The 27,517-nt window shown below is 39.9% G+C and overlaps 1 protein-coding gene across 3 annotated transcripts in view; it reads right to left on the bottom strand.

The window, feature by feature from the left end:
- Window positions 1–27,517, bottom strand: part of DOCK3 (dedicator of cytokinesis 3) — a 185,547-nt gene that overhangs the window by 141,555 nt on the left and 16,475 nt on the right. For all 3 annotated transcript variants that reach the window (XM_059479976.1, XM_059479977.1, XM_059479978.1), the window contains exons 2-5: window positions 24,648–24,731; window positions 16,507–16,547; window positions 14,626–14,681; window positions 12,320–12,416 (exon numbers count right to left, since the gene is read on the bottom strand). In XM_059479976.1, coding sequence (XP_059335959.1) covers window positions 12,320–12,416; window positions 14,626–14,681; window positions 16,507–16,547; window positions 24,648–24,731 — 278 coding nt within the window. The remainder of the gene's footprint in view (window positions 1–12,319; window positions 12,417–14,625; window positions 14,682–16,506; window positions 16,548–24,647; window positions 24,732–27,517) is intronic.

The raw sequence follows: 27,517 nt of genomic DNA, 5'->3' as shown, positions 1-27,517 counted from the left end.
TGCACAGGGCTTTGAGAGCTCCACTAAGGTGACAGGGTTTGATGTCTTCTAAAAATGCACATCTTATGTAATAGGCACCTCCCAATTCAAAGTGATAGGTTAGTTGTTTATTTTTAAATTATATTTTGGAAATATAAAGATATACTACATCTCTCTAAGCATCCAGCATGTCCCATAGCTTCCAAGATCAAAAGTTTCCATCATCACATACATTTAAGTGAAATTAAAATACTAATAACACCTATACACAATAAAGTTGTTTGATTGTTACAGAAAAAAACCCCAAAATCCACACAGTAAAATCTTATTTTCCTCTTCCCTATCTTCCATTTTAACAACTATTCCATAATTAACACTTTTATTTACAGTAATTTCATTAACTCTATTATGAAAACCTGCCACACACCTGTTTCTTTACAGTGTCTTTTACATTAGTGAACACACAGTCAAAAAGATTAAAAAGAAACATTTGCTGCTCCACTTTCCCTATTTACCCAGAAAATTTTGCTATTGCAAGCCACTATTCTATGCTACGTTTTAGAAGTTCATTAAATTCCATCTAAGCAGCTTTCCAAGCATGTCCCTTTAATAAGAAAATAACAAATCCATTTGACAGTACCAGTAAAGGCACCTACCAGCACTGGGCAGAATCTCACCTGCAGGGAACCTGCAGTGGAAGGTAACTGGCCACGAGCACTTCAAATCAAACTTGAGCTATTCAGGTCACAACAAAAATTCTGGTACCAAAAATGTTACTCCTTTACTCCTCAAAAGTGCTAACATCTCTGTGTAACTCCCTTTGAAGTGGTAGCTTCCCTGTGCACAGCCTGCCAGGTCACATACAGGCCAGAAAGACTTCATTGATTATTACCTCAAGTTCTGAGACTTCAGGAAAAAAAACCACAGAGAACGGCAGAGATGGATTCCCAATATAAAATTACTGCCTTCAAAACTTTACCGGCCTACCCTAAAATATTATTACATGCTGCCAGTAATAGAAATGGAAATGTACAACACAGGGATCACTTCTGGGACTTTAACACCTGTTTATGCACCTGTACACAGTAAAGTGAGCTTGAGCTAATTCACAGAAGAAAGCTGGAATAATTACTCTTAAATTAAAGAAACACTTTCAGTAATATCACAGTCAAAAACCTGCATTTTTGATAAGCATCAGTGGGAGGGCACTGATCAAACTGCAGGGAAGCTCAGACTCCCAGCCAGCTGCCAAGTGACTGCCCAGGGCTGCTGTGTGCCCACCCCACTGTGGCTTGCTGAGGGGTGGGTGGCACTGTCACAGGCAGGAGGGGACAGCAGGGGACAAACCACCTCTCTCAGCAGCAGTGCTGCCTTACAGCAGCGTGGAGAGTCCAGAGAGGTGTTAAATAAGTGTCCCTCTGCTTGTGACAGGATGCAGGCTCAGCTCTGCTCCTGAATGCCTCTGCACAGACTACAGAACAGGCATTCACAAACCTCCCATCAACTCTGAGGATGTATCAGAAAGAATAAACTGAAATCTGCTCCCTCAACCACAATTTAATTTAGATCAAACAGCCAATGCTTGAACAGCAAAGAACATAAAAGACACCACTGTTTGCCCTGCTCTGTAAAGGGCTTTGAACTCAGACTTCTGTCGCTTTGCTGAAACAAACACACACTTCAGATAACCAACTCAGGGCTCAGCATCTTCCAGATTTATGAGAAGCTTTTTGAGCTCGGGGAGACTGCAAAACTCACACCCAGCCCAGCAAAACACAGTGAAAAGAAAGAATTAATATAGTTATATTAGCCCTAGGAAGCCCTGTGCCAAGTCTCACGAACACACAATCTTAACTGCTGTGGGTAAGACTTGGACCAAAGAGTAGACCTTAAATACCAAATCCATAAGTAACTACATTTCTCTGAGCCCAAAGCTATTACTTCTCCCCATCCCTCCAGCAGGGGAGGTTCCTGGATGTCCTGGGTCTGTGCAGCTGCTGGGCAACCCCCAAAGCCCCTCAGCCCCAGCCCTGGGGGATGCAGGGTTTGGCTGGGCACTGCAGCACAAACTCCAGACCACATCCACAGGAAGGCACTGATACAAAGAGCTACACGTATATTATCAGCAAATAATAGAACCCTACACATGATTTATGTTTTCCATTATTCCAGTGACAGTTTTTTTCTGTAATATGTATTGGATCTCATCTAAACACTCTGGATCTTGACCTATTGGTGGCAGGGAGCACTGGCAGTAAAAAGAAATGAGTATTTGTTTTATAAACTGTTAGGGTGCCCTAAATACCTTTTGGAGTTAATTCTTCATATCATCTGATGGATTTTTTCCCCCTCAAAGGCAGTAGGATAATTTCAGGGATAAGCACACAATCAGAGTATCTTTCTCACTAAACAGTACAGTGATGGCAATGACAGCAACTAAAGACTTTGAAATCAAACTTGGCAATCAGTATTCTTTTGATATTTCATCAGCTTTTATGATTGAACCCAAGGCTGTATCTATGACCAACCAGCAAGCACAAGGCTCTACTCTAAATTAAAAAGGAAACAAAACCACCATGGAATTTACAGGAAGATGAACGCAAAAAAATGTGAGAAACTGAGTTCCAGTACTCTCACAGAAACCTCTCCCAATTTTTTTTCTTTCTTTGCATTCCTTCTATTTTAAGACATTTCTATGTGTAAAGCATAGCATGATTAATTTCTATTAAACAATAAAACCTTAAGAAACAGATAAAAGAATTTCTGAAAGAACATATTTCTCCAAAAGCCATTAATCACTATTAACTTAAAAACAAGATGTAACAATCACCACTTAAGAAATTATGTGAGCAGTTTCCAAAGATTAAATTTATATTAATTTTCCCCTTCTTAATTCCAACAGTCACCAAAAAACTGTTATGAGAAGTCTGCTCAAAGAGAAATTCAAGAACTCAAGAAAATGTGTATAAACAGCAACTGAAATTAGCCTTGCTTCCTCTGTCTGTGCTTTCCAGCAGTTTTTGATTGCATGACCACATCCAGAACCTCCCTTTATTTTGACTGACCCAGGAACAACCATTCAGAGTTTCACTACCATTTGTGGCTCAACATACAGTTCTTAGGGCTTAGTTCACTAAAAATTATTAAAACCTTACCATAAAGGTAGATATTTCCCATTCCTAATATTTCTATGTAACACTGAGCATCCAAATGCTTTAAACATACAATATTTTTAAGAAAACATATGCAAGACTAGAGATGTATTACCTTGGTTTTACAGAGAGATTGAAATTCTTATCAGAACCCTTAGGGACAAAGCAGATTGGATTGGGAACACTGGTATTTCTCTGGTTCTTGGATGTTTGCCTTTGTCACCCTGCTTATATTTCTAGAACAGTTTTAATTTACCAATTATGCCTACATTATATCCAATCATGTGGCTGGAAGCTGAAATAAGAAAGAAGAAACAGGTCTTCAATAATCTCAAATATTTTCATTTCATCTTAATATGTCATGTAAAATTAATTGTCTATCCATTTGCCAGGCTTACTACTGAGCTTTTAAATTGAGATGCATTTTTATTCCTGTTTGTTTATCAGCCATTGCCTCCTCTCCAGCCAAATGCAACAATGCAGAGTAATCAGATTTGGCAGCCCAAGTGCTGGCTGTCCACTGCTGCAGCCACAATGTTTGCTCACTGTCACTCCAGTCACAAAGGATTTAGTCCACTTGTGCTACACTGATCCATATAACATTGATTTTTCTACCCCTCCCATCCGTGAAACTTTCTCCTACCCACTCCTCTTAGAAAACAAATATAATTTTGTTATGTATGGATATTTAAATTACAATATCTATTAATCACTGAAATTGTTTTAGGCTAGTTGCCTTTTTCACTCTTTGTATTAAGGACAGAAACAGTAGAAAGTGGCATAAATGAGGATAAGACTGAAGGACACTTCTTGATACCACATGGACCACAGTGCCATCCAGGCTGCCAAAAGGACAGATGCTCTTTGCTTTTCTGCTGAAAAACAATTTCTGGCTTCTATGAAATTAAATCCAAACTGTCTCTTTAGTTCCAGTAAATACCCACTAGGGATGATCAGCCTTTTCCTTTGTAAGCCCTATCCATGCACAGCACCTTGCTCACTCACTCCATAAAGCCAGACTGCCAGTCTCTCCTAGCCCTTCTCCCCCACTCTCAATTTTCTGTTCTTTAAAAACTAAACTAAACCAAACTGCTGTGTTTTCTCAAAGTCCATCTTTGGGATACTAAACTCCAACCACACTACGACTTGCCTGTACTTCAAATGCAATTCTACAACATCAGCAGACTTAGACCAGCTCAGGTGATTTTCTCCAGTGACAGATGAAGAAACTCTCAAACTTCTGTACAATTTTTTCATTAAAACCTTCTTTCCTTTACTTAATGCAATTCAACATTCAGTGTGTTTACAGTGCAAAAGAAACTGCTTGAAATCATCCGCAGGTCAGCCAGTGGTCTCCTCTGAGTAAATTCTGTTTCCTTGTTGGCTTTTCCCAGCTGGTCTTAAAGCAGCATTCAATAAAATCAAATTCCTGTGTTTTAATATCACACAAGAACTTTACACATGTACTGTAGCACTGTTTGCATCAGGCACACTGGATACCATTCAAAGAGGCAAGAGCTCTTTGTTAACTATAAACCAGTTAATACTTGAAAAATTTAATCTAACAAACCCTCTCCAAATCCTCACACTATTTGCTATGAATGTCAGCATCAGTAATACAACTACTGTTTTATTTACCAAAATAAAAGAGCATATTATCAATGTCAATGACTCCCATATCAATGACTAAATAACATTTCCCTACAAAGCAAGAGGTTATAAAACACCCTGCATGTAATTTGTCACAGTAGGACTTGCAAAGGACACCAGAAGGTGACTTACATTTAATTCTGTCTTTACTTTTAAAATCTATTAAAAATCTATCCATCTCCATGGTAACTCAAAACATATATTCCTCCCACACACTTTGATTGATAGTTCAGAGGTTTTGTTTTCTAGGCAACCTTTTGTTTGTTTGAAAATACATAAAAACTGTCTAGTTGATCCTAATAATCTTAAATGATACCATAAATCTGTATGTGGCACTAAATAAAAGGTACTGCATCTATGGCTCCTTGTTATACTGTTGTTCAAATCCAATAAACTGCCATAGCATCCTGTGCTCTTCAAAGCAAAGTAACTTTCAAATCAATTCTAATAGATTTTCAGATTTTCATGGTATAGACTTGCTTACAAACAAATTTTATTTTACTCTCCTAAAAACTTACACCTATTTTAATTCCTTAGAGCTCAGAGTCTTCCACAAATCACTAAGAGAAAGTGACTACATAAAATTTCTTAAAATTAAGGAAAGAAAAAATAATAATTATGGGAACCTTTTATAACCTTAAAGTATGAAGCAGTTGAACTGAGCTTCAGCAAGTTAGTGCTAAGGGGAGAAGTACTGAAATGGATTGCATTTTATAGCAGGAACCTAATAAATATTAAGTGTAATTTCTACATGAATACTGCTCTTCTGAGGAAGAAATGTAGAGAGAGGTCATGACATCCACTAAAGACCTCCAAGAAACCATAGCTAATACATTGATGTAAATTCAAGTCTCAATTTGACACAGCAAGAGAAAGGCTTCTACTCAACTTTTCAACAAACTCAAGCAGCAAAAGCCTCTGATTTTACCTACAAAACCTTCTAAATGCCTAAGATATAATGAGCAGATATAAATCACACTGTGACACTTATACCCTGAGGTGTTTATTCTGGTCCCCACAACTCCAGAAAGATGGGACAGACTGGAGCAGGTCCAGGGGAGGGGCACAAAGATGATCTGAGGGCTGCAGATCCTGGCCTGTGAGCAAGGACAAAAGCAGCTGGGTCCTTTCTCCCTGTGAATGCCATCCCAGCACTGCAGCACCAGCATAGAGCATGGAGGCTCTCTGTCCATGAGGACACACAGGGAAAACACAAAGGGCAATGGGTGTAAACTGCACCAGGAGAGTTTTCATCCCCATGTAAGAAAGAAACACCTGTCTGAAAAACAGTCATTCACTGGATATGGACAAGGTGCTCCATAATCCCATGCAGGATCCCTTTCTGACAAAAGGCTGGGCCAGATGATATTTCAAGGTCACTTCCAGCCTGTAACATTCCATGGTTTATCTCCAGGTTCCCCCTCCATGAGTAAAGATACTGAATGATAAAAATATCCACCTTCAGCATACAATGCTCAAGTGTTCATTGTTCTGCATTCTCCAAATCATTCTGCACACGCCCATCACGACCCAATCAAGAAAAATCTTCAACTATATTCTAGTAATCAAATAACAAATCTGCTAAAAGCCTCAGATTCAGTTGCTAAGCAATGAGATGATTTCTCAGTGCACTGTTCCCTCTGAGGAACTGAAGAACTAGATGCTACTGGAAGTGGAAATATTTACTCCTAATTTCCCTTATATGCTGTGCAGCACTTAATGAGACTATCAGCTGCCCCAAACTCCCATCTGAGCTCCTGGTCACCTCATGAAGAGTCATCCTTCACTTCAAACACAGAAAGATATAAAAGTATCCATAGCACTGCTGAACACTATTATCCAGAGTCCTGTCTTCTTAAGTAGGAACTCTGAGTCTCTCTGTTAATGTCAAGTGAGGTTTCACAAGCTCTTCAGATTCTTTTAAAATTACTCACAAACCTGGACAATCATCCTAAAGGAATTTTCCTTCAAGGTAACCTTGAAAATGACATGAAAATGAGAAAGAGGGCCATGCATACAACCAGTACTGCTTCTGTGCATCTGCCTTGGTACAAATACCTCATCTTTCCAGGAGTCTGCTTGCACAGAATTTAAGAGTGTATTTAATATGCTCAGCCTTGACTTGAAGAAATTCTGTTCCTTGAAGGGAGACCTTCTGATGCAGCACATCCATTTTAGGTCATGTCACATTTTCTTCTGCCTACATACTTCAGAAAATGCATCAGCAATTCCATGTTTTATCAGATGTAGAGCAAAGCACATCTCACTGAATAAAAATGTCTCCTAGAACCCCATAAGAGTAAACTACCTTAGTGATTCAGTGAATGGCATTTTCCAAGATGAGTTTTAACTAGTGCTTCAATTTTAGGGACACCCAAAACCACCCAAATCACAGAGCTGCAATTGCACCAAGTCCTGCTACCCACTCTGTTCCTTAATAGGATCCCTCAGGAAATTTAAAAGGAGCCAATGGGAAATTGGTTTCACACTGAGCCGGCAAAAATTCCACCTATTCCCAACACCATTAGGTCTTCCTGCTGAAAGTGGACAAGAAGTCACCCCACAGATTCCCCACTCCTCCTTGCATAAAAGTAACAAATGAATGTTATTGATCTGACCAAACTCTAAAATGGCAATTATGCTTGGTCTCTCCACAGTCATCTGCTCTCTCAACAGAAATAGTCCTCACATCACAACTTAGACTCTGAGGAATTTTTTTACAGTTAAAATAGCTGCTGTGCACCAACATTGAGTTTCAGTGATCTCCTTAGCTGACTTAAAAACTCACAGGAGTCTTGTTTGACCTAATTAACAAAAGCTTACAGAGAACTTGCAGATCCTTTATTTAGAAGTAGTATAAAAATAACAAATCTTATCAACACATACAGGGTAAGAGAGAAAGTTAGCAACCTTACTGGTATCATTTTGCTGTCTCAACAGAAGTCAGTAGACTGGTGTGGGCAACTACCGAGAGCTGCACACACCCATTCCACTGTAACAAATGCAATTTTGCATCTTTATCCACCTCTGGGCCTAAACAAGGCTCCCCAAGGTTTGTTCTTGCTTTTCTGCTGTCTCTTCCTTGTCCCTTTGGAGAAGGCACCAGAACAGGCTCAGCTGCTTACAGTGGTACACCAATAATCTCACTTTTCCGTTCTCCGCCACTCCAAATTAAGTACAGGACTGGGGAAGGGAATCACTGGCATCTTTTGCTTATTGCCTTTGCAAAACTGGGAAACAATAATTAAAACCCTCCTCTGCATTTCTTAGGCTTCCACAGAAGGACAGAGTTATGGTGTCCAAATGAACAGAGAGTATTAGAGCCAGGCAAAACAACACCACATGATACTGGGTCTGTGCACCTACTGACAGTACTCAAACACATGAGGGTGTGCAAACACACACTCACAAACACACATCTGGCCAGCTGTGGTTAGCAGTAACCCTACCCACATTACCAGTAACTCCAGTGCCTGCACAGTACAGATTTTAAATTCTGAGATCCACACTCACAGTGAATTCCCTCCCAATGATTTTTACAATAGCAGTCAAAGTAGGAAAACCCAAACCAAGTAGGTCAAACAGAGCAGTGGGGTTTTTTTTGCCAAGTTGCTACTAAATCTCTGTTTCAGTGCTCATCTCTGAAGCCTGGATACAGATCAGAAGGCAAAGAAATGCTTTCCATTTTCCAGTGGCACAACATTGCCTTGTCTGCACACAGATTACGCATTGAAATAGGGGAAAATGTGCTCTTCACATAGAATCACAGAAAGGTTTGGGTTGGAAGGGACCTTAAAGCTCACCCAGCTCCACCCCCTGCCATGGGAAGGGACACTTTCCATTGTCCCAGGTTGCTCCGAGCCCCTGTCCAACCTGGCCTTGGACACTTCCAGGGATGGGGAAGCCACAGCTCCTCTGGGAAACCTGTGCCAGGGCCCCAGCACCCTCAGAGTACAATTCCTTTTCCTTGTATCTAGTCTGAATCTGACCTCTTTTCATTTAAAACCATTACCCCTTGTCCTACCACCATGGGCCCTGCTAAAAAGTCTGTCCCCAGAACCATAAAAGTACTATCATCTTTACTCCTTTATTAAATAATAAATATTTAAATTCTATTCCTGATTACTCAATCTATTTTAAAATAGATTATTTTTAAGTAAGCATAGAATTTTTAACAACGTTATAGTTTTTTGCTAAAAATCCCATCCTATATAAATAACAGATTCTGAGAGTTTCCATCCAAGTTTTATTTATATTGCTTTCCAATTGGAGAAAAACCTCTAGCATTTTAAAAAAAACCTTGCTGTTTTGTCAGTATTTAAAGAGTTATATGATCAGAATCTAACTACTTGGAGCATAATTTGTTATCACAGTAAAGCAAACAACACATCATACATCTTTCTATTTCAAATTCATTTCAGGCACAGCCCTTTCTCTGTGAACTCATTATGGACAAATGCCTTTTTCTCCTCGACTAAAACTTGGCTTTCACCTTGATAGCAAAAATTTAAAGAATATCACAGCCCTGTGCAATGCAATGATCTCAGGCTAGCCTTTCTAATATATATTTCTCAGAAATCTAAACTAAAATTGCTACACAACTCCTGTAACTCAAACCCATCCAAGCTTCCCCACGCACAGTTTATTCCCAGTACTGGCACAGAATCTCTGTGGTCAGAAGAAAATGAGGAAGATTCCCAATATTTTACACCAACTAATTTTCTGCAACTGTCTCAAAGCTGTGCTTTACTTCACCCTCTCATTTCTCACTGTTCTCCTCCTCCCTCCAATTTTCTGTCAGCAGAACTTCCTTATCTTGGAAGAACATAGCATCCCTCTCCAGGCAGTGTTTTAATCACTGCAGGCTTCCTGGGTGTTACATCCCAGCTCCCATTGTTTCACTGAGAGACAAACACAAACCTTACAATGCACCTCAACAATACTACCAAGGTAACTGCTGGGAATTTTTAATTGAAACAAACTTGGTCTTTCAAACCACAATCCAGGTAGGGAGCTCCCCAAAAAGCATGAGATGAACATTTAAGCCTATTTAGAGATGTTCAGAGAGGCTGCTCACGTTGTTTGGCAGCCCCACTGACCAGTGAAGGGCCCTTTGCAGGCACTGACCTACTGAGAGTGTCTGTGCAACAACCAGAACTTGAATTTCCCCTACATAAGAAACATTCTACTAAGCTGACTAGGCACAGCAGCATGATAAATAACATTAATTACATTTCTTAGATGATTCTTATTACAGTTTGGGAATAATAAAAATTTCTGCTGGTGCTGATCCAACAACAAACAAGGATTTCCATTTAGTCTTTCAATATATTTTAAGCTATGTCCTTACATAGCTTCCAGCCTGAACACTAAGCATAAAATTCTAGTCCCAGCTCGGCCACAGGCACCTCAGTGCATTTCCTCAGGCTTCCAATGTACAGCCCACAGATGGGACAAATGTCAGTTACCCACTTGACAATGGTGTCAATTGTTCTGCCAGAGAAGCTGTGGCACTGCATCAGTGCAGATAAGAAATCACTGAAGGTGCTCCAACATGGGCAGCTTGGCCCAGGGAGGTTGGGGAGCCTCCACTCAGAAGGAACTCAAAACCCGGCTGGTGCAGTCCTGTCAGGGTCTCACCGACCCTGCTTGAGAAGGCAGCTGATGATCTCAAGAAGTCTCTTCCAGTCTAAACAATTCTGTGATTATTTCTAGATTAGAATTCTTAATTGTTAGAAGTTTTGGGGGAAAAAAAACCCACAACACAAAACAATGTGTTCTCCACTCAGAAGCTCTGCCAATTTTGTCATGGGGCAGATGCCTCCTTCCAAAGTTCCATGAGAACAGTAAATTCTTTCTCCTGTTATTTAAGGATACAATAATGTTTTGTGCAATGCTATAAGAAATATAATGAGCTACAATAGAAAGCAGTCCCAGAAAGAAAAATCACTAAATGAAAGTTTATACCTAGAGCTTTCTCTCTCCTTCCCCTCAAGGAACTGGTGTTAACAATAAAAAAGAAATACTTTAGTAGAAAGGAAGCTTAGCTCATTTGTAGGTAAAATGATTCCCCCTTTTCCAATTTAATACCATTGCCAATATTACTGTTGTCATCTTCAGCTGACACTGGGGAGAGGGAGAGAAAGAAAATCTTACAGGAGGAAAACAGAAAAGATCACTTTATCCCCATACCCAGAGAGGTATGTATATACAATGGAAAAAGGAGGAGTACGAGGTGTTGGCATCTTACTGCAGGGGTTCCATACTGTTATCTCCTTATCACAAAAGTTCCATACCTTCCTGGTGTTTCTCATGCACAGCTCCTCAGAGCACTGACTCTTTCTTCTTCACAAAGCAGCCACTGACTCCAGCTCCCCTCTCAAGCAGCTCCTCCACTCTTTTATAGCATCTTCTCATTGCTTACAGCTGGGGCCTGTTAAAGCCAGGCCTGTTCCTAATCTTTGATAATTGGCCCAGCTGCAGCTCCTTAGGGGTAAGATTACCTTCTACACTAGATTTTCTTATATTCTATCCCCCTACAACTAGGTGTAAAGAGTGGTATAAAACATTATATGTACCATGTTCCATACCCCTCCTGCATTAGATCAGATGCTCCTTCCCAAGAGAATACCTCCAGGGACATCTGACCCCATAGAAGAACTGGGACCAGTTATGATTTCATAAGAGTTGATTGCTTTTTGAAGCACAGAACACAGCTGGTTATGCTGGAGATGCATTGGACTCCACTGGATCATTCCTGAGTTGGTTTCCTAGACATGTAACTGTTGTCACTGCAGGTTTGAATGAGGAAACAAAGCTCCTGCAGCTCTATGTAGAGGTATTTCTCTAAAGGAAGGAAATGCAAGCTTAGACCACCTACAGTTCTTGATCCTTATCCTACAGTTAAGGCTTGCAATTACTAAGCTAAAAAGAGAAAATAAAAGCCAGGAAAAAATACCTTCAAATGCTCAAGTTTTTTATCTGCTGTGTCATGGGCTTTGGCTATTAAAATGTAAGAAAAGAAGAGGGATGAAAGCAGGAGACATTATGTGGCAGCAACTGAAAATTATATAAGAAAGATGTGTATAAAACTCAACACACTTATCCTAGGGTCTACTCCTAATTTATGGAGGAACAATTGTACAAAACCTCCCATAGTTTGAGCTCTCCTTTCAGACTCCAGACAATAAAACAACTACTTACAAACTGTGCTGAATAATTTTTGAAAGTCTTTGATGGGACTTGCAAAAGTATTATATTATCTCTTACATACTTAATAGCACTTGAAAATTGTTGCCTTTTGTATAACAATGAAGTTTTCAGATCAGAGGGTAGAATTTCAGAACTGCAGAAAGTTCCAGTGTAGTCCATGTGACCCTCACATGATCCATTATTCTGCAGTTGGGGAGCCCCCATTAAATACAAGGAATCCAACAATTCTGATATTGATTCTGATGGATTTTGAATGCACAAAGGCAGGCAACATTCCTCCCAGGGTATCAGAGATGTGCACACAAGGAGAGGAGCACTGCTCTTACCACATATAGCTGTTTCCAGAGCACGGCCCATTCCTGCAGCGTCGCTGTGACTTCAGTCACCACTGAATCTTCAAGAGGAACAACTGTTTCATATTGCCTGTGAAAAATAGGGGGGAAATTAGGAAATGTACCCTGGAAAAAGTAGGAAAAGAAATGTGACAGTAAAAAGTGCAGTAATTTGTAGAATTCCAGAACTTGAATTTGTTTAACATAAGGAGAATATCTTAAGGGGATCATTTTGTCTGTTGTGAAACTGAAGCAACTCCAGAGTCACAGCCACTGTTACTCCATTATATTCCACAAGATTAAACTATGTGAGGCATTTCCTGGTTACCTGTCCAAAAGACATCATTTCATTCTAATCAAGGTCAATGAAAAGTTTTCGTTACTACAGCATGTTAAATTAACTTGCCTGTAAAGTGGGGTCCTTCACAAATTTTTCCCCCTTTCAACAATGTTAGGCAGTATCAAAACCACCCAAAATACCTGCTGTCTACCAACATGTCCTATCCAGAAAGCATTTTCAATATTGCAGATGAAATCTGAGGGATCTATCCACTAATCAAAAGAATAAAACTTGTTCCTTTGTGCTAAACCATTAAAGGAGAACTATGAGTGGCTTGGACCGAAAGGGACTTCAAAGCTCATGTCATTCCACCCCCTGCCATGGACAGGGACACCTTCCACTGTCCCAATTGCTCCAAACCCCACCCAGCCTGGCCTTGAACACTTCCAGAGATGGGGCAGCCCCCACCTACCTGGGCAAACTATGCCAAGGTTTCACTATCCACAGCCCAAAATGTCTTCCTTAAATGTAATCCCATCATCCCCTGTCTGACTCCTCCAGACCCTGCCAAAGGCCCTCTCCCCATCACCTTCCAAGCTCCCTTTAGCTGCTGAAAGGGCACAAGCAGCTCTGTGCAGTGTTCTCTCCTCTCCAGCCCCACCTCTCCCAGCCTGTCCCCACAGCAGGGCTGCTCCAGCCCTGGGGACAGTCCCTGTAAGTGTCTAGGGACGTTTGGGGAGGGCAGGGCAGTGAGCAGGGCTGTGTGGTGTTAGTGAACACCACCTGCCAGCTTTAACACATGCTCTGTTATTTCATAAGTGCTAAAAATGGCACTTGAAATATATTCTGAAACAAAGAATTTTCAAACAAAACCTGAAATAACCATGCCCCTCTGGTTCAGAACTGCATTACATTCTGTTGTGTCAATTGGTGCACAAGGCTTTGATACCTTTAAACAGTATATCAGCTTTCCCAGTAAGTACCTGAACTGGTTGCCCTTCACAAACTCTAAACTAACATTAAGGACTAATTAACTATACATCTCAGGGAACTGCTCCTTCCCCTAAGGGCAGTACACATTAGGAGTGGTTATTCTATGCAATATATAGCATTTTATTACACCCCAAAATGATGAAGCATCACTACTGCAGCTGCCCTTACTGAGGCCCTTTGGGAACAAATCTACAATTCAAGACAACCAGAAGTCACCTGTTTTTCTACAGGTAGTTCACTAAGAGCCATTTAATACATTTTATCTTCCCCATTTAATTTGTTGCCTTAGGTCACTGTCTGAAACACTGCAATTATGAATCTCCCCACAGCAGCCTTTATCTGGAATATGCAAGTACAAGCAGCAGTGAAAACACAAGATATTGATTTCAGGAGTCTCAGTCAATCTCACAGGAAACTTTGCAGGTCCAGAGCCCCCAGTCAGTAACTTCCCTGACGTGACATTTCCAGCAGTGTTGTTATTCCCATTAACTGAAACAAACCCACTGCCAGCAGCACGTGAATGCAAACACAGAGAAGGGCAGAAGCTTTCAGCAGTGCACTTCAGTCACTCTTTGGGTGAGGTGGGGAGGGCTGGATCCTTTGGAAAACATTCAAGGTAACACAGGTACAACTCTGAAAATCTGAAGGTAAATGAGATGGGCTGTCTACTGACTGGTGCCTCCATAACAAATAGGGAAATACAGTATTCTGCCAGTGAGAGAACAAGCAGAAATGGAAGAATATAAGTAGAGTTCTTTAAATGCATGTGTTTCAGATGAAACCTCTAAAGTTACAATATTATGAGCCAAAGCAAACAAGAGTAACCATCAGACCTGATTCTTGCTATATTAAAAACAAACAAGCCACCTCCCAACTCTATAGAATTACATTTAATTTTCAAGCCCTCATACACAAAAAAAAAATACTAACGAACTAAAATACCCCTGTAAATTTCAATAATTATTTCTTTGTTTCCCTTCTAAATAAAAAGCACTGCAGCTTCTTAAAAAGAAAGAAAAATACTCACCCTCTGTTACTGACAATTGCCTTTTTCAAGTGAATGTAATTTGCAGGAAAAATTCCCTGCAAGAGAAAAAATTCAGTCCATTAGAAAAATACATTTGCAGTTTTCAGGATTGGTAACCTAAGCCACAATAAATAACTGCCCAATATATCTATTTAAGAACCCCCACAAACAACCATTGTGTCAGAGCTGCCAGCCACAACTCTACATTCAGATTAGTAACAATTGACTCTGAATCTGTCTTAGACCAGGACACCAGACTGGACCAAACCCCCACCTGGGAAGACCAGAAAAGTGGCTCCCCTGCAGTTTGCAGCACAGCACCTGCAGCTCCCAGAGCAGGCTGATGCTGACTGGGGGTGACACAGACAGAGGTTTAAAAAGACAAATTAAACAACAACTAAAAGCCCACCATCAAATTTGCATTGAACCCCCAAGGACAGAAGTATTCTATTACTTGCATACCCTGGAGCTGTGGGTTTTTCTCCCTTTCCAAGGAAAAGCTGCTCAAACCCACTTGGGACACCTCCAGCTATTTGTCTTTTGCTGTTCCCATGAGGGCTGGACTCTGACCTTGCCTGTGCCAGTGTGCTTTTGTGTGTTGAGACGTGGGGAAAAGGGAATTTAATCCAACCTTTTCCCAGTGTTCCACACTGTCCCTAAAGGACACAGCCCTGAATCCTAACAGCAAAGTCAGTCAGTGAGTAAGAACAGCAACCTGCACTTCAGTGGGAAATACAGAAGCAGCATTGGAAAGCTTTGGATTAAAAACAGCTGACAGCCTCTGACAAAAATGTCAGCAATCAAGTGTGGGCTTTCACTTTTTAGAGTTTTAAAACCATACAATTTCAAAAGAAAAATTTTTGGGGTGAGGGGTGAGGCAGGTTGAAAGGAACATTAAGTACATAAGATTCCAAATGCTAAGGAAAATTCCTTCTTTTTCGTAGGCAAGACTAAAATTATAGAAGGAAAAAAGCTGAATCTAAGAGAAATGGCTTCATCAGGAAAACAGTAAACATGCTTGCTTTCAGCCTCATGAAAATCCAGGAAGAAAAGAAATGCCACTTCACTTCCTTGTTTGGTTCACTCTGGTTAATGCTGCTTATTTCTGGTATCTAAGAAACCAGGGAAGGTTCTCCTATCAAAAGTGAACACATACACAAGCAGAAGTACCAACACACACAATGACTGCAGGCATTTCATTAAAGGAGTATTGCAGTCACGTCAATGTAATACAGGTAATTTTATAGTCCATAATACATAGGTATTAGGTAAACATGAGGAATCTGGTACTCTTCTCTCTTTAAATGCAAGCAATATTTAAACCAACAGATAATAAATAAAGTGAAGCTTATATAGAAGCACCTATTGGCATGTTTGGATACAAACATTTAAAAAAAACTTAGATGTCCTCACAATCATACCAGAACAGTCAAAAAAGTTCTCCAAGAGCAAAACCAATGGGAAAAAATGGCAAATAACCAAATGAAATGGTTAAACTGCAAAAATCTGAGATCACCCCCAACAACTTACAAGATCCTTTTCCAACAGACTTTTTTCAAAGTTGTCTTAGATTAATGATTCAATTTATTAAATGTGTTCTTTAAAATGCTGCATTTAAGCAATGCAATATCACCTACCTATGCTTTTCTTAGGGGAGTAGGGTGGAGAGGATCAACCTGGATGAGATTTATAAATGCTGAAAAAATTACATGTTACATGTCAGGAAGGTTTCTGATCCTTTGAGTGATTAATGAGTATCACTCAATTTAAAAAGAAATCCAATCCTCCCACAGGAAAAAAGTTAGAGAAGAAAAATGAAAAGTTTACTGGATTGCAACAGTAAAATAGATTTAATTTGCCATTAAATTAACAAATGCTTACCTTGACGCTTGGCTTCTTAATGGAAACACCTCTGTACCAACCTGAAACCAGATAAAACACATTATAATATTTGTGGCACTGCTGTTTTTACACAGAAGCAAACTGACTACAACTATGCAGTTACTGAGATCATCTAAAAAACCAGCTGTGCCTCACACAGGTAAAATTTTTACAATATTTCTTGTTAGGGCTTTTTGTAAAAATTACTTTTATTTTGCTCTGCAATAATGACAAACCCTTAACAACCAGCAATGCTCTTGTTTCTTCCCACCAGGAATAAAAGCAGATTAGCTGGTTCTCATACTAATAATCCTTAGTCACTGTGGCAAAGATTCACTCAGCACTCAGGGAAGAGCCTGCACTGAACACTTTTCTTCCAGGCTGGCACATGAGTCTTGTTGCAGTGCTTATCTTGACAAAATCTCCAGACTTCAGAAACCTGTAAAAGCCATTATCATACATTTCTAATGTGCTTTAAACAAATATAAATTCTTTGCATGTGTCTAGTCTTACATGTGCCTGAGTAGAGAACAGGCTTTAGGATCTAATTTACACATCCCATTATAATTCTTGTATTCCCCATCAGGAAACAGCTCCAGACAGGACAATCAATGAGCAGTAAAACACAAAGCTGCTTAAATGCAGGTTGAACAGAAAAACTCAGTTCCTGCTGCTCCTCACAGGTGACAGTGGTGTCACTGCAGGACTCAGCTGGGAACAGAGGGGCTGAGAACCTCCCCCAGATAAGGAGGGAAAGGCAGCACATTCTGGAGCTGGAACAGCCCCAGGCCTGCAGGGACAGTGGTGCCTGTCTGGGGAGGGGCCCTGGCCCCCCCTGGCCACCCCAAATTCCTGGGCAAATGTGGCCAGGCCCAAGCCAAGTTCAGCCCCCAGGTGTGATTAGAGCTGCAGCCAGTGCCAGCCAGGCACAGCCTCACCTGCCCACAGCCAACACTTCACATCAGCCAAATCCCATTAAAAGTGCTCTCATTTTCCCATTGACTTCTACTTCCTGTCTTTTGCCCTCCCTTATTTTAAATTGCACTGGCAGAACCTGCCAGTAATTTGCTATGGAGAATAGAGAAGAACAGAACAAAGTAACTGGGTATTTTGTCTCTCTTAGAAAAATGACTTAAGATTTGGCTGAGTTATAAAAACAGTCTCATTGAGAAGATCAGATGTGGGGAAGAATGCCTTGAATTTGCTTTAAAGAAAGCCTGATAGTCTTGAATTTTTGTTTTGTTTTAAAAAGGGAATCTAAGTCAATATGAAGTAAAATAACTGATGAATTCAAGACAACTGCAAACCTCAGTACAGAAAAAAAGTAAAAATTAAAATCCATCTTTTTCATTACACAAATTTCTCATGAAGATAGGACATAACACAAATATTTGCTTTCCTATTAGATCATTGTTTATATTTAAAAAAAAACTATTGCTGTTTTGAATTCATTTTAGTTGATCAAACTTCAGGGCAATCATATAAATATAAACAAAAATGCACAAACAACACATAGAGATCCTTAACATGAGTGATTTCTAGAACTCCACACAACTGTGCCCACACCTGCTTTTGAGCAACAGATGCTGCATATTTTTAAGGTCACAGAAAAAATAAATGCATTTATCCTGTGATTCACTGTTACTAATATTAAATACAGTCTGGACCTCAGAAATAACAAGACATTTAAGCTCTAAGGCAAACAGAATGACAAACTTCTTGGTAAATGGGGAAAAAAAGTGGTTTTATCCAAGTTTGTGAACAGACCTGTAAAAAACCAAAACCCAGTAAAGGGGGTGACCATCGATAATCTAGATCTGCAGGGTAGTAAACAAAAACCTAGCTAATTTCTGAAGCTTTTGTTCTTCATTCCAAAACAAGTTTTCAAAGTTTACAAGCTCTGTGTTTACACAGTTGTGAAAACCAGGCAAGGAAGGACCCTGAGAAATCACCCAGCTCATCCAAGCCGTGTCTCAATCTCTCCTCACATTCAGTCTGATGCAAACAGCATCCAATCATTTATTATCAGGGCTGCACTCCTTGTCTGTGGAAAATGATCCACACACCTGTAAAATCCAGATTCCAAGGTATTTCTGCACCAGATTCCAATGAAACACTATTTCTACCACTCCACACAGACCCATTTGAAAGTAGTGGTGTTGCACAGGCAATTTTTTAGAAGAAATTTCTTTTACAGATCAACACTGGCCAGTAAAACTGCGGGTAATGTGAAATTTTGTTATAGTACTTGGAAATCTGGCATATTTATGTCAAGTGGAGATGGCAAATCCTTACTGGACAACCTATTTCAGTGGCTCAGACAACATACACTCCCCTTACAACCTGAACTTTCTTTGGTTCTATTTAAATATTGGACTTGTTTTTTCTTTTGGACATCATGGAAATATTTTGTTGACTTCCCTCTTGTAGTTTTCTTCATATATTTGAGAAGCTGCTAAATTTCCTTTAATCTTATAAATCGTGCTCTCCAGATCTTACTTGCTCTTTTATTTTTATCTTTTTGAATGTAGTACAATGTTTTTTAAGTCACCTCTCTCTACTTTGAGTTTCCTTCAACTCTGTGCAAGCAAGAGACAGTCAAGGAGCTCAGCAGAAGGGGAAAGCCCCACATTGTAAAATGCACAACTCATTCTGTATCACAAAGGAAAAGCTATGGGAAAAGGTACAAGGCTTTTTTAAAGGCACATTTAGAAAACTGCATCTGCATTACATTATTCCCTAAAAAGAACTAAACCTGCATTCTGGAATTAGTCTTAAACACATTAATTTTGATGTAATCATTTATCTTAAAGAGCACTTGTTTTGGAAGATTTAATGACAATAGTCATCAGGCCAAAGCAGGTGCTTCACCTAATTGTGACCCCAACTTGCACTCCTGGTCAGACACAACACTGACCAACAGCTTTGGGTGTCACTGCAGTGCAAATAATAACTGCTAATATTTCAGAGTTATGGCTTTTAGTGACACACGGTCTTCAGAGGGCACTGACTTCACAGAAATGGTGAAGATGGGATTTCAAATCAAGAAGCAGAAAAACACAGCTATAAAGTGACAAGAATTTTGTGAATAAATGAATGTGAAACAATGATCATGCCTGCAGTGAGATTGGGTGGGGACGTAGCTGAGATGGCTGACTTGGATCAGCCAAAGGGATATTCCATACCACACACTCATTTGGCACAAGAAAACCAAGAATTAGTCTATTAGAAATGCCACTCTAAAACTACCTGTACCTGTGGAAATCCAGTGGGGAACTTGAAGCCACATTAGAGAATCTGCAAACTGTTGGACAAAGACTGAAAACTCCTCTTTCCAAAGGTGTGTCACATTCAGGAGTCTCAGCAATAGTGCAGCCCTAGTTAAGTTGCAAAAGTAGCTCTGGGGCAGTCCTGCACACCTCAACCTCTTCATTTCAGTGACTGGAAGAGCTACCAGTGATTTTTTGATCTTTACTTGAAAGCGTGCTGAATGAAACCGGATATTCTTTCTAAAAGCCATCACATAACCTTTTTCAGATTTCCACTTAATCCACAAGAGGTCTGTCACATGGAAACAGCTCATCCTTTAGAGGACTCAGTAACAAAAAAGCAAAAGGGTCCTAATTGAAAGATATTGATCTACTCTTCAGAAAAATAATGCTCAAGTATCAGTGTTAAGTAAAGAACCATGAGCTGCAGACAGCAGGAAAAAAGAAATTCTGCATGTAATTTCTTGACAAACAAAATTCTGAAAATAAATTTTGTAACTATTTATGGTAAATCCTAAAGCTAAAATTTGCTCTTAAATAAAGTACTGCTAGTAGAATCTGCTACAGGAACTCAAGCATTCTTTGTCCTACAAAAAATAAATGTACTTGGCAGTAATGTAAGTAACCCTCACACCTGGAGCAAAGCTGTCTTTTGCTATACAAGCCAATAAACAATTGCTTTTACCTTGTTATCTGCATGTGCACTGCTAGCAGAGCTGAAGGCACCCAAAGTGGCCCAGGAGAGGGACAGGAGCAGTGCTCAGCCAAAGCTTCCCAAATCCCAGAGCACTCTGTCCCGAGCTGGCTGCTCTGCACACGCCAGGCAGGAGCAGCAGCCGCTGAATCCCTGGCCCAGCCTGCAGCACGTCAGGGGCAGCCTGGGGCCAGCAGAGCCACAGAACAGGCTGAGAACGCTGCCAGGGCTGCACTAGTACTGTGCCAGAACAAAGAGAGATGGGATGTGTTTTACTGTGGCTGTCAGGAGGTGCTCCTGGGCTCTGAAAGGAAACTTTCAATAACTGGGCAAGATCTGCTGCAGCAGAGGTGAGAGCCAGCAGAGGCTTCACTTCCATGGGCACATCCCACAAAATGCAAAGAGGGAAAAAAGAATGAAAAGGAGGGGAAAAACCAACAGGAAAATGGATCTCTCACTGGAGACATCTTCCTCAGGCCACACGCAAATGACTGGGAAGGAGTCACTTTGGCCCAGGCAGTCCTAGGTGAGCTCATAGGTGAGAACCTGCAGGGCTCCCACAGCACTGACAGCCTGGAGTGGGACTCCTCCCTCATCTCTATGGAAGCATGGCAAAGGCATCACTTCTCAAGCACAATGAATTCATCAAGGATTTTTTTTAAACCCTAATTGCAAGTTATATCTGCTGCTTAAGTGTTCCAAATACCAGAAACACTTATTTTGACCATGCCATCGCTGCTGGAATAACTTTAAATATATTTTCTGCATGGTTAAAAAATACAATTAATAAAGTACACACATGAAAACCATGTAGATATTTGTATGGCTAGCAGAATTTGCATGGGTAAGATAATATTCTTTTAACTGGTGCTTCAGGCATCAGCTGGTGTTTCCATTCTTCAGTGAATATACAAAATTCTCAAGGTAATAATTACAGTTACTGAAGTTATAGCATTTTTAATCTAAAGAAAATTGCCCTCTAGCAATAAAAACAAATGGACAAAACAGACATTTTAAATTTAGTCTGAATGCCTCTAGTTCCTGACAGCCACTGCCTGTGGCAGGGCAATGGCCATGTGACTTGAAAGACACAGAGTTCTTCAGAATGCACAGTGCAAATGAGTATTTCAAACAAGGAGTGTGCTCATACTTTGCCACTTGACAAAAGAAAACTCCATCTTTCAGCATTTCCAGTGCCACACTAATGCCCCTCCAGCTCCTCCAGGCACGGCAGGCAGAGCAGAGAACTCCACTTGGTGTTTCAGTTCTCCCTCAGTGCCAAGATCACAGCAGAAGGGCTCAGAGAGGGGGAAAGCTGTGAATGACAAGCACAGGTCCAAGAGGTGTCTTGATGAACATTTCTAACCTTTGAGTAAGACCAGTGGAGGATCTGAGGGTCCTTTGTGAAAGCAGTAACTACAAAACCTCCCTGGTAGCAGCTTGTGCCTTACAGCTGGTGTGTGTTTGATGCAAACACAGGTGGAGCCTTCGGCAGCTGCAGAGGAGAGGCAGGTACCAGGTCCATGGGGATTATTTACTGGAACAGTGGGCAGTGGGAGGCCTTTGTCAGACTTAGGAAGGGGTAAAATCCAGTGATTTACATATCTGTGGTTTGGTATGAAGGCGCACAGAGGAGCAGGCACACAAATTTGGGGAAATCCAAAAGTTCCAATTTCAAGCATGTAAACAAGATCCAAACTAAAAACATCAACTCTATTTCATTTTAAAAATGCATAGACAACCACAATACTTTTTAACATGCTATCAGTTGGTAGTTACATTTATATTTATTAACTTTAGAGATAAATACATGTATGTGGGTGTGTGTGTATGCACCTACATTTGTTTCTTTACTGCAAATATGTATAAAACTTGACTGCAGTGGTACCCAGAATCTTGAAATAGGAAATTCCCTCCTCTTTCATTCAATTGCTCTAAAAGCAGGGATTGCTTCTTACACCAATCACTACAGAAGAGCACTTGCTCTTTTATCATACAAATACAGTTATTCAGTAAGTTATTATGATTAAAAATAAGCACATTCACAAGTACAGCTACTCTTTGAATCTTTGTCAGCCTTGAATTCTCCGTTGAGTCTCTGAAATCATAGCTCACATCACTAAAAGTTTTTGTGCATGTGAATCTTTCCAACCCAGACAGAAAAATCCCTGCTGCAGACAATTATGCATAAACTATTCAAGAAGTGAAGCTGAAATAGCAATGGATCTCCTGTGACTCTCACAGCAGTGACCCTTATTTTGTGTGGGTTAACATTATTTTATCCAGTCTGTCTACACAAAAGAATCCCCAGCAAAGACTGCAGAAGTAGAGGACCCTGTTAAACAACCACTTTGACAAGAATGCTTAAAAAGCAACTGCTTTTTTTTCCTCTTTTAAGAGTCTGCTTTGCACATTTAGTGTGCTTTTTTGCATAATTCACACATGCAAGAGCTGCAGCACAGACCATCTGAATATTCAGATGAGTTTCATAGTGTGGAGTTCCAGATGTTATTATCAAAATTAATCAATCTTTTTATACACAAAGTCCATGGTAAAGGCACCTCAACCAAAATGACAGGACGGAGGGCTTCAAATGCAAAACCAAAAAAATTCTGTACAAACCATCTTCCATCCAGGAAAACCCTGTCTGAGACCTCCTTTCTCAGCAATTTGAAGACTGGCATGAATTGTTTTTAAGGAATCATTCTCAAAACTACCAGCAAAGGAAATATTCAAAGCCTAATTATTTTAACACTGTAAAGACAAGTTGGATTATCCACTTGCTTTTCCATAAAAAACCTGCTCCTTGGAGATCATGCTTTTATTTTCCAGTTTTAAAATTTTCCCAGAAATGGTTGGAAAATACCATGACTGCTTCAGTCATACAGTGTTTAATTCCCTTAGATTTATCCCATCCTAAGCAAAGGGATACTTTTTTCCTGAGCTTGCACCACGTTCTAATTTACAAGACCTGGTAGAATAATTACAATCTGCCCTCGGTGTGTGAGCACAGCTTAGCCCACCAAAGCATTTGTGGTTTATAAAAAAGCATGGGATTGTTTACAGCAAGCTTCTTTGTGGGCAATTTTCTCCACTGCACTGCAAAGCTCTCATTCAAGAGAATTTTTACAAACGTAAACGTACGTTACTAGAAAAATTAGCATAGAGAAGGTGACTTCTTGTGATGAGTTAAGTCAGTGGGAAAACAAACACCTGAGTACAAGAAAAAGCATCAAGAGCAAAAGACAGTTCCAGGCATGAGAGGCAAAGCAGAGCTTGCAGAAGGTCTGGGGAGCAAGATTAACACTGGAGATGAAAAATTACTTTAAACTGAACAAACAAAACCCCACCTCTACAACTTTGTGGAATGTTAATTTGGAATTCAAATTTGTGGATCTGGGTTTTGAATTTGTTCAGCACTTCAGGAATAAGGTTACATTATTCCACCTCAGACTACAGTGAAACATGTACTGTTACTGTGTCTTGTCAACCTATTTTTCACCAGACACGTTTTACAACACTTGCTTGAACGTTAGGATAAGAATAATTTTCCTTTTACATAGAACTTCAATCACATTCTTCATTGTGAATAAAGCAGAGCATTAGGACATTCGATTTATTCACACACAGACATCTTCAGCCACATAAGAACTATAAAATTTACAATGGCATTTTGCTTTAAGTACAAAAATACACATCAAAAATAAATTCCGAAAAATCCCCCTAAACCCATATTTTTTACATTTTTTCTGATATTGCAAATCTATTTAATAACTAATATTTTCCACCTGCTCAGATGTTTTTAAGTAATTAAACTGATACACTTAATAGAAATGCATAACAGTAACACTGAGAAAATACAGTAAAAAAAAGATACTGATTCTGTACTTTACATGATGAAAATTCAGTGTAAGACCTAGTTACAATACAACAATCAGGTCAGGGTTCAAGATTTTCTGGACAGATGGTTAACTTCAAACACACTGACCCCCTATCAGACTGGATTAGTGCCAAGAGCACTCAGCCTTTCCTACGGAAAGTGGGTCAGAGTAGGTTTTATTCAAGTGCTTTGATTTGATGCATCATGCTTTCCAAAGAACTTATTAAAATCTGCTAGATTAAGATATTGGTATATTGTCACATGGAAAACGGGGTTCCTTCCTGGCCATCACACTTACCTTCACATTTTTCCAGGATCTGGACAGTTTCACCTAGTTCCAGGACCAAGCCCTGCGGAACAGTTCCTCGGAAGCTGCATATCACTGGAGGGTGGGGAAAAAGAGAGAGAGACATATGAGGCTTGGATCTTTGTGTGAATTTTCTTCTAAGCATAGCCCTTTAGCTCACTCCCTGCATAAAAATAGCTCTTACATAGCTGCCCAGAAAACCTGTCAGCCAACTTTTCCTGATCAGGTGTGTTTATTCCAGCCCTTATCGGAAATTAAGATCAACAACACCATAAAAGCTGAGCTTTTAAAAAAAAACTTTAAATTAAGCAAGGCTTGTAATCACTTTAATCAGCAACCTCTGATTCATATTGCATACAAAGATTTCCTTGTCTCACAATTCTTACTCTACTCCACAACCCATCAATGGAAAACAAGGCTGCCCAAACTGCAGAGATTAAAATAGGAAATCAACTCCAGCAATTACTTTTCTCCAAGCTGAAACTATTTCAAATATAATCTGTGCATCTAATAGACTGCAAAAGTCCTATAATACTATATATTATATTTAAGCAGACATACAAAAGAATCCATAAGAATCTGTTCTTTTCACAAGCACTATCTAACATGATAAATCATCTTATTTTTTCAGGTATCCTTAATTTTCATTAACCAGGGAAAATAAGAACCTATCTAAATGTTTCGGAAAATATTAATACAATAAATAAAATCACTAAATTAAACTTGTTTTTTAAAAGAAGTTTTAAATATTCACAGTATATAATGATATATTCTTCAGCTATATTTATCAAAACACAAGAGGGACATGGACATGGGCAGTTCCCTCAAACAAGGGTGAGTTGCAGGTAAGGTCCTACCTGCCCCCAGGCCCAGCATTAACAACTGCCCCAGGCACAGACTGAATGCAGCACTCCAGTACCTTGCTCCAGGTAAACACACCCAGGAGAGCTCCCCTGTCACGTCCACAGCCCGGCTCCGAGTGGAATTCCACGAGCAGAAACAGTGACCCCCAGTGGGCACCATCCCCTTCTCCAGTTAAGGTGGACATTCACTCCCCTCGGAATGCAAACACTCCAGCCTCGGTCAAGGTGCTCCCATGTGATGGAGGCACATTTGTACATGGCACAGAATATTCTGAGTTGGAAGGGACCCACCAGGATCAGTGAGTCCAACTCAAGTGAATGGCCCACAGAGGGATCAAACCCATGGCCCTGGAGTTCCCAGCACCATGCTCCAAGCAGCTGAATCCAGCTCCTCCCTAAAGATACTCCCATGCCACGAGTCCCTTCTGACTGCACATGAAGCTGAAGAACATCATGGAACCCAGGACTCCACCATGTACCATGAGGTTGGGCTCTTGAACCTTGGATTTCTAAGAAATAATGAGAAATGCAGAGACAAAACTTCCACCAAAACGAAACTGCATTTTAACCCTTTGCACACACTTCATAATGGGCAAGGGAAAGGAAGAACTAACTACACCCATCAGGCAAACACCCACATGAGGCCAACACAAGAAAGAGTGAAAAAAAGATCTGAAGGGAACCAAATGGCACCAAATGCTTGCATTTCCCCAGTGAGACTCAATGCAGGATTTAATCCCAAGAGTTAAGAACTCAGAATTTCATCAAGAAGCCTAAACTGCTCTCTCAGCTCTTATGGCCCAGCAGAAGTCACCGTCGGTTAAATGAGGCTTTAAATTCTTGTTTACATCAGAGGCAGGAGAAACACAACAACTGGCTCCAGACTGGAATAATGCAGACAGCATAATCCAACAAAAACTCAGCTCATCAGCATTCTGCATCCATTCTTCACCCATGAAGAAATCATAAATATGGATTTCAACCAAAGAAAAACTACTGAAAGCCTCTCCCAAAGAGCAGGAACACTGACAACTGAAATGATGAACTGGCAGGACATTATCCAACCTCCAATGGCTTTTCCTTCTTTTTTTTTGCCTCTTCAGTATTTTACAAAGCTGGATCCTTTAAATACAGAAAATGTTTTCTTTCTTCTAATTTGCAATTTTACCGAATTAGGAACATACAAGTTGATTTGCAAAATACCACAAAGTCCTGTATTAAAATGTGATTTTTTTTTTAGTTCAAACCAACAAAACCACTAAAAAAAATCATGTATGTCTCAAAAAGGGGAATTTCAAACAGCTTGAGTAAAAAGTTACCTTTGAAAACATCAGAAAATAAAATGGAGAAGTGTTAATACAGTAATAAGATATTCATTTATGAGAGTCATTTTAGATACATTAATAATTTTAAGAATTAATACAGGCATGATAATATTAAAAGCCAGTTTCCAGACCATTTTCATCTGTTCTGAACATGCCATGGATCTCATGACAGAGACACCATTCATGGGACTGGTGGGTGTTACTGGTTGTAGACAATAGAAAAGTTAAATCATGGAGGAAAAACAACTCAACTGCTCTTACCCAGCCAAGCCCAACAAGAAACAGTAACTCTGAAAACATTATTGCATGCTAACATTGCATTAGGTGCTCTGAATTGACAAACAGCAGCTGAATTCTTATGACAATTATTTACTATATTAAAGCTACTGAATCAAGGAAGCAGCTGGGACAGAAATCACCAGTTCTTCGGCTATCAAATATCTGCCTATTATATAATACTACAGGTGGGTTTGGAATAAAAGCTAAAGGAAAGGTACCAGGAAAAGACAGTACTGGGGTTTTTTCAATTGCTGACAGAACAATTTTTCAAAACATGGTCAGGAATGGTGACTTGAATCTATTTAGTCTTACAGAAAGTGACACTAACAGATGTGTTAGTTTACAGATACATACTGTCCATTTTTAATAGGATTCTACTGGTCACACAAAGAAC

This window comes from Ammospiza nelsoni, chromosome 11 (genome assembly GCF_027579445.1).
Source record: "Ammospiza nelsoni isolate bAmmNel1 chromosome 11, bAmmNel1.pri, whole genome shotgun sequence".
Lineage (NCBI taxonomy): Eukaryota > Metazoa > Chordata > Aves > Passeriformes > Passerellidae > Ammospiza > Ammospiza nelsoni.
This window is presented reverse-complemented; position numbering and strand designations above follow the sequence as displayed.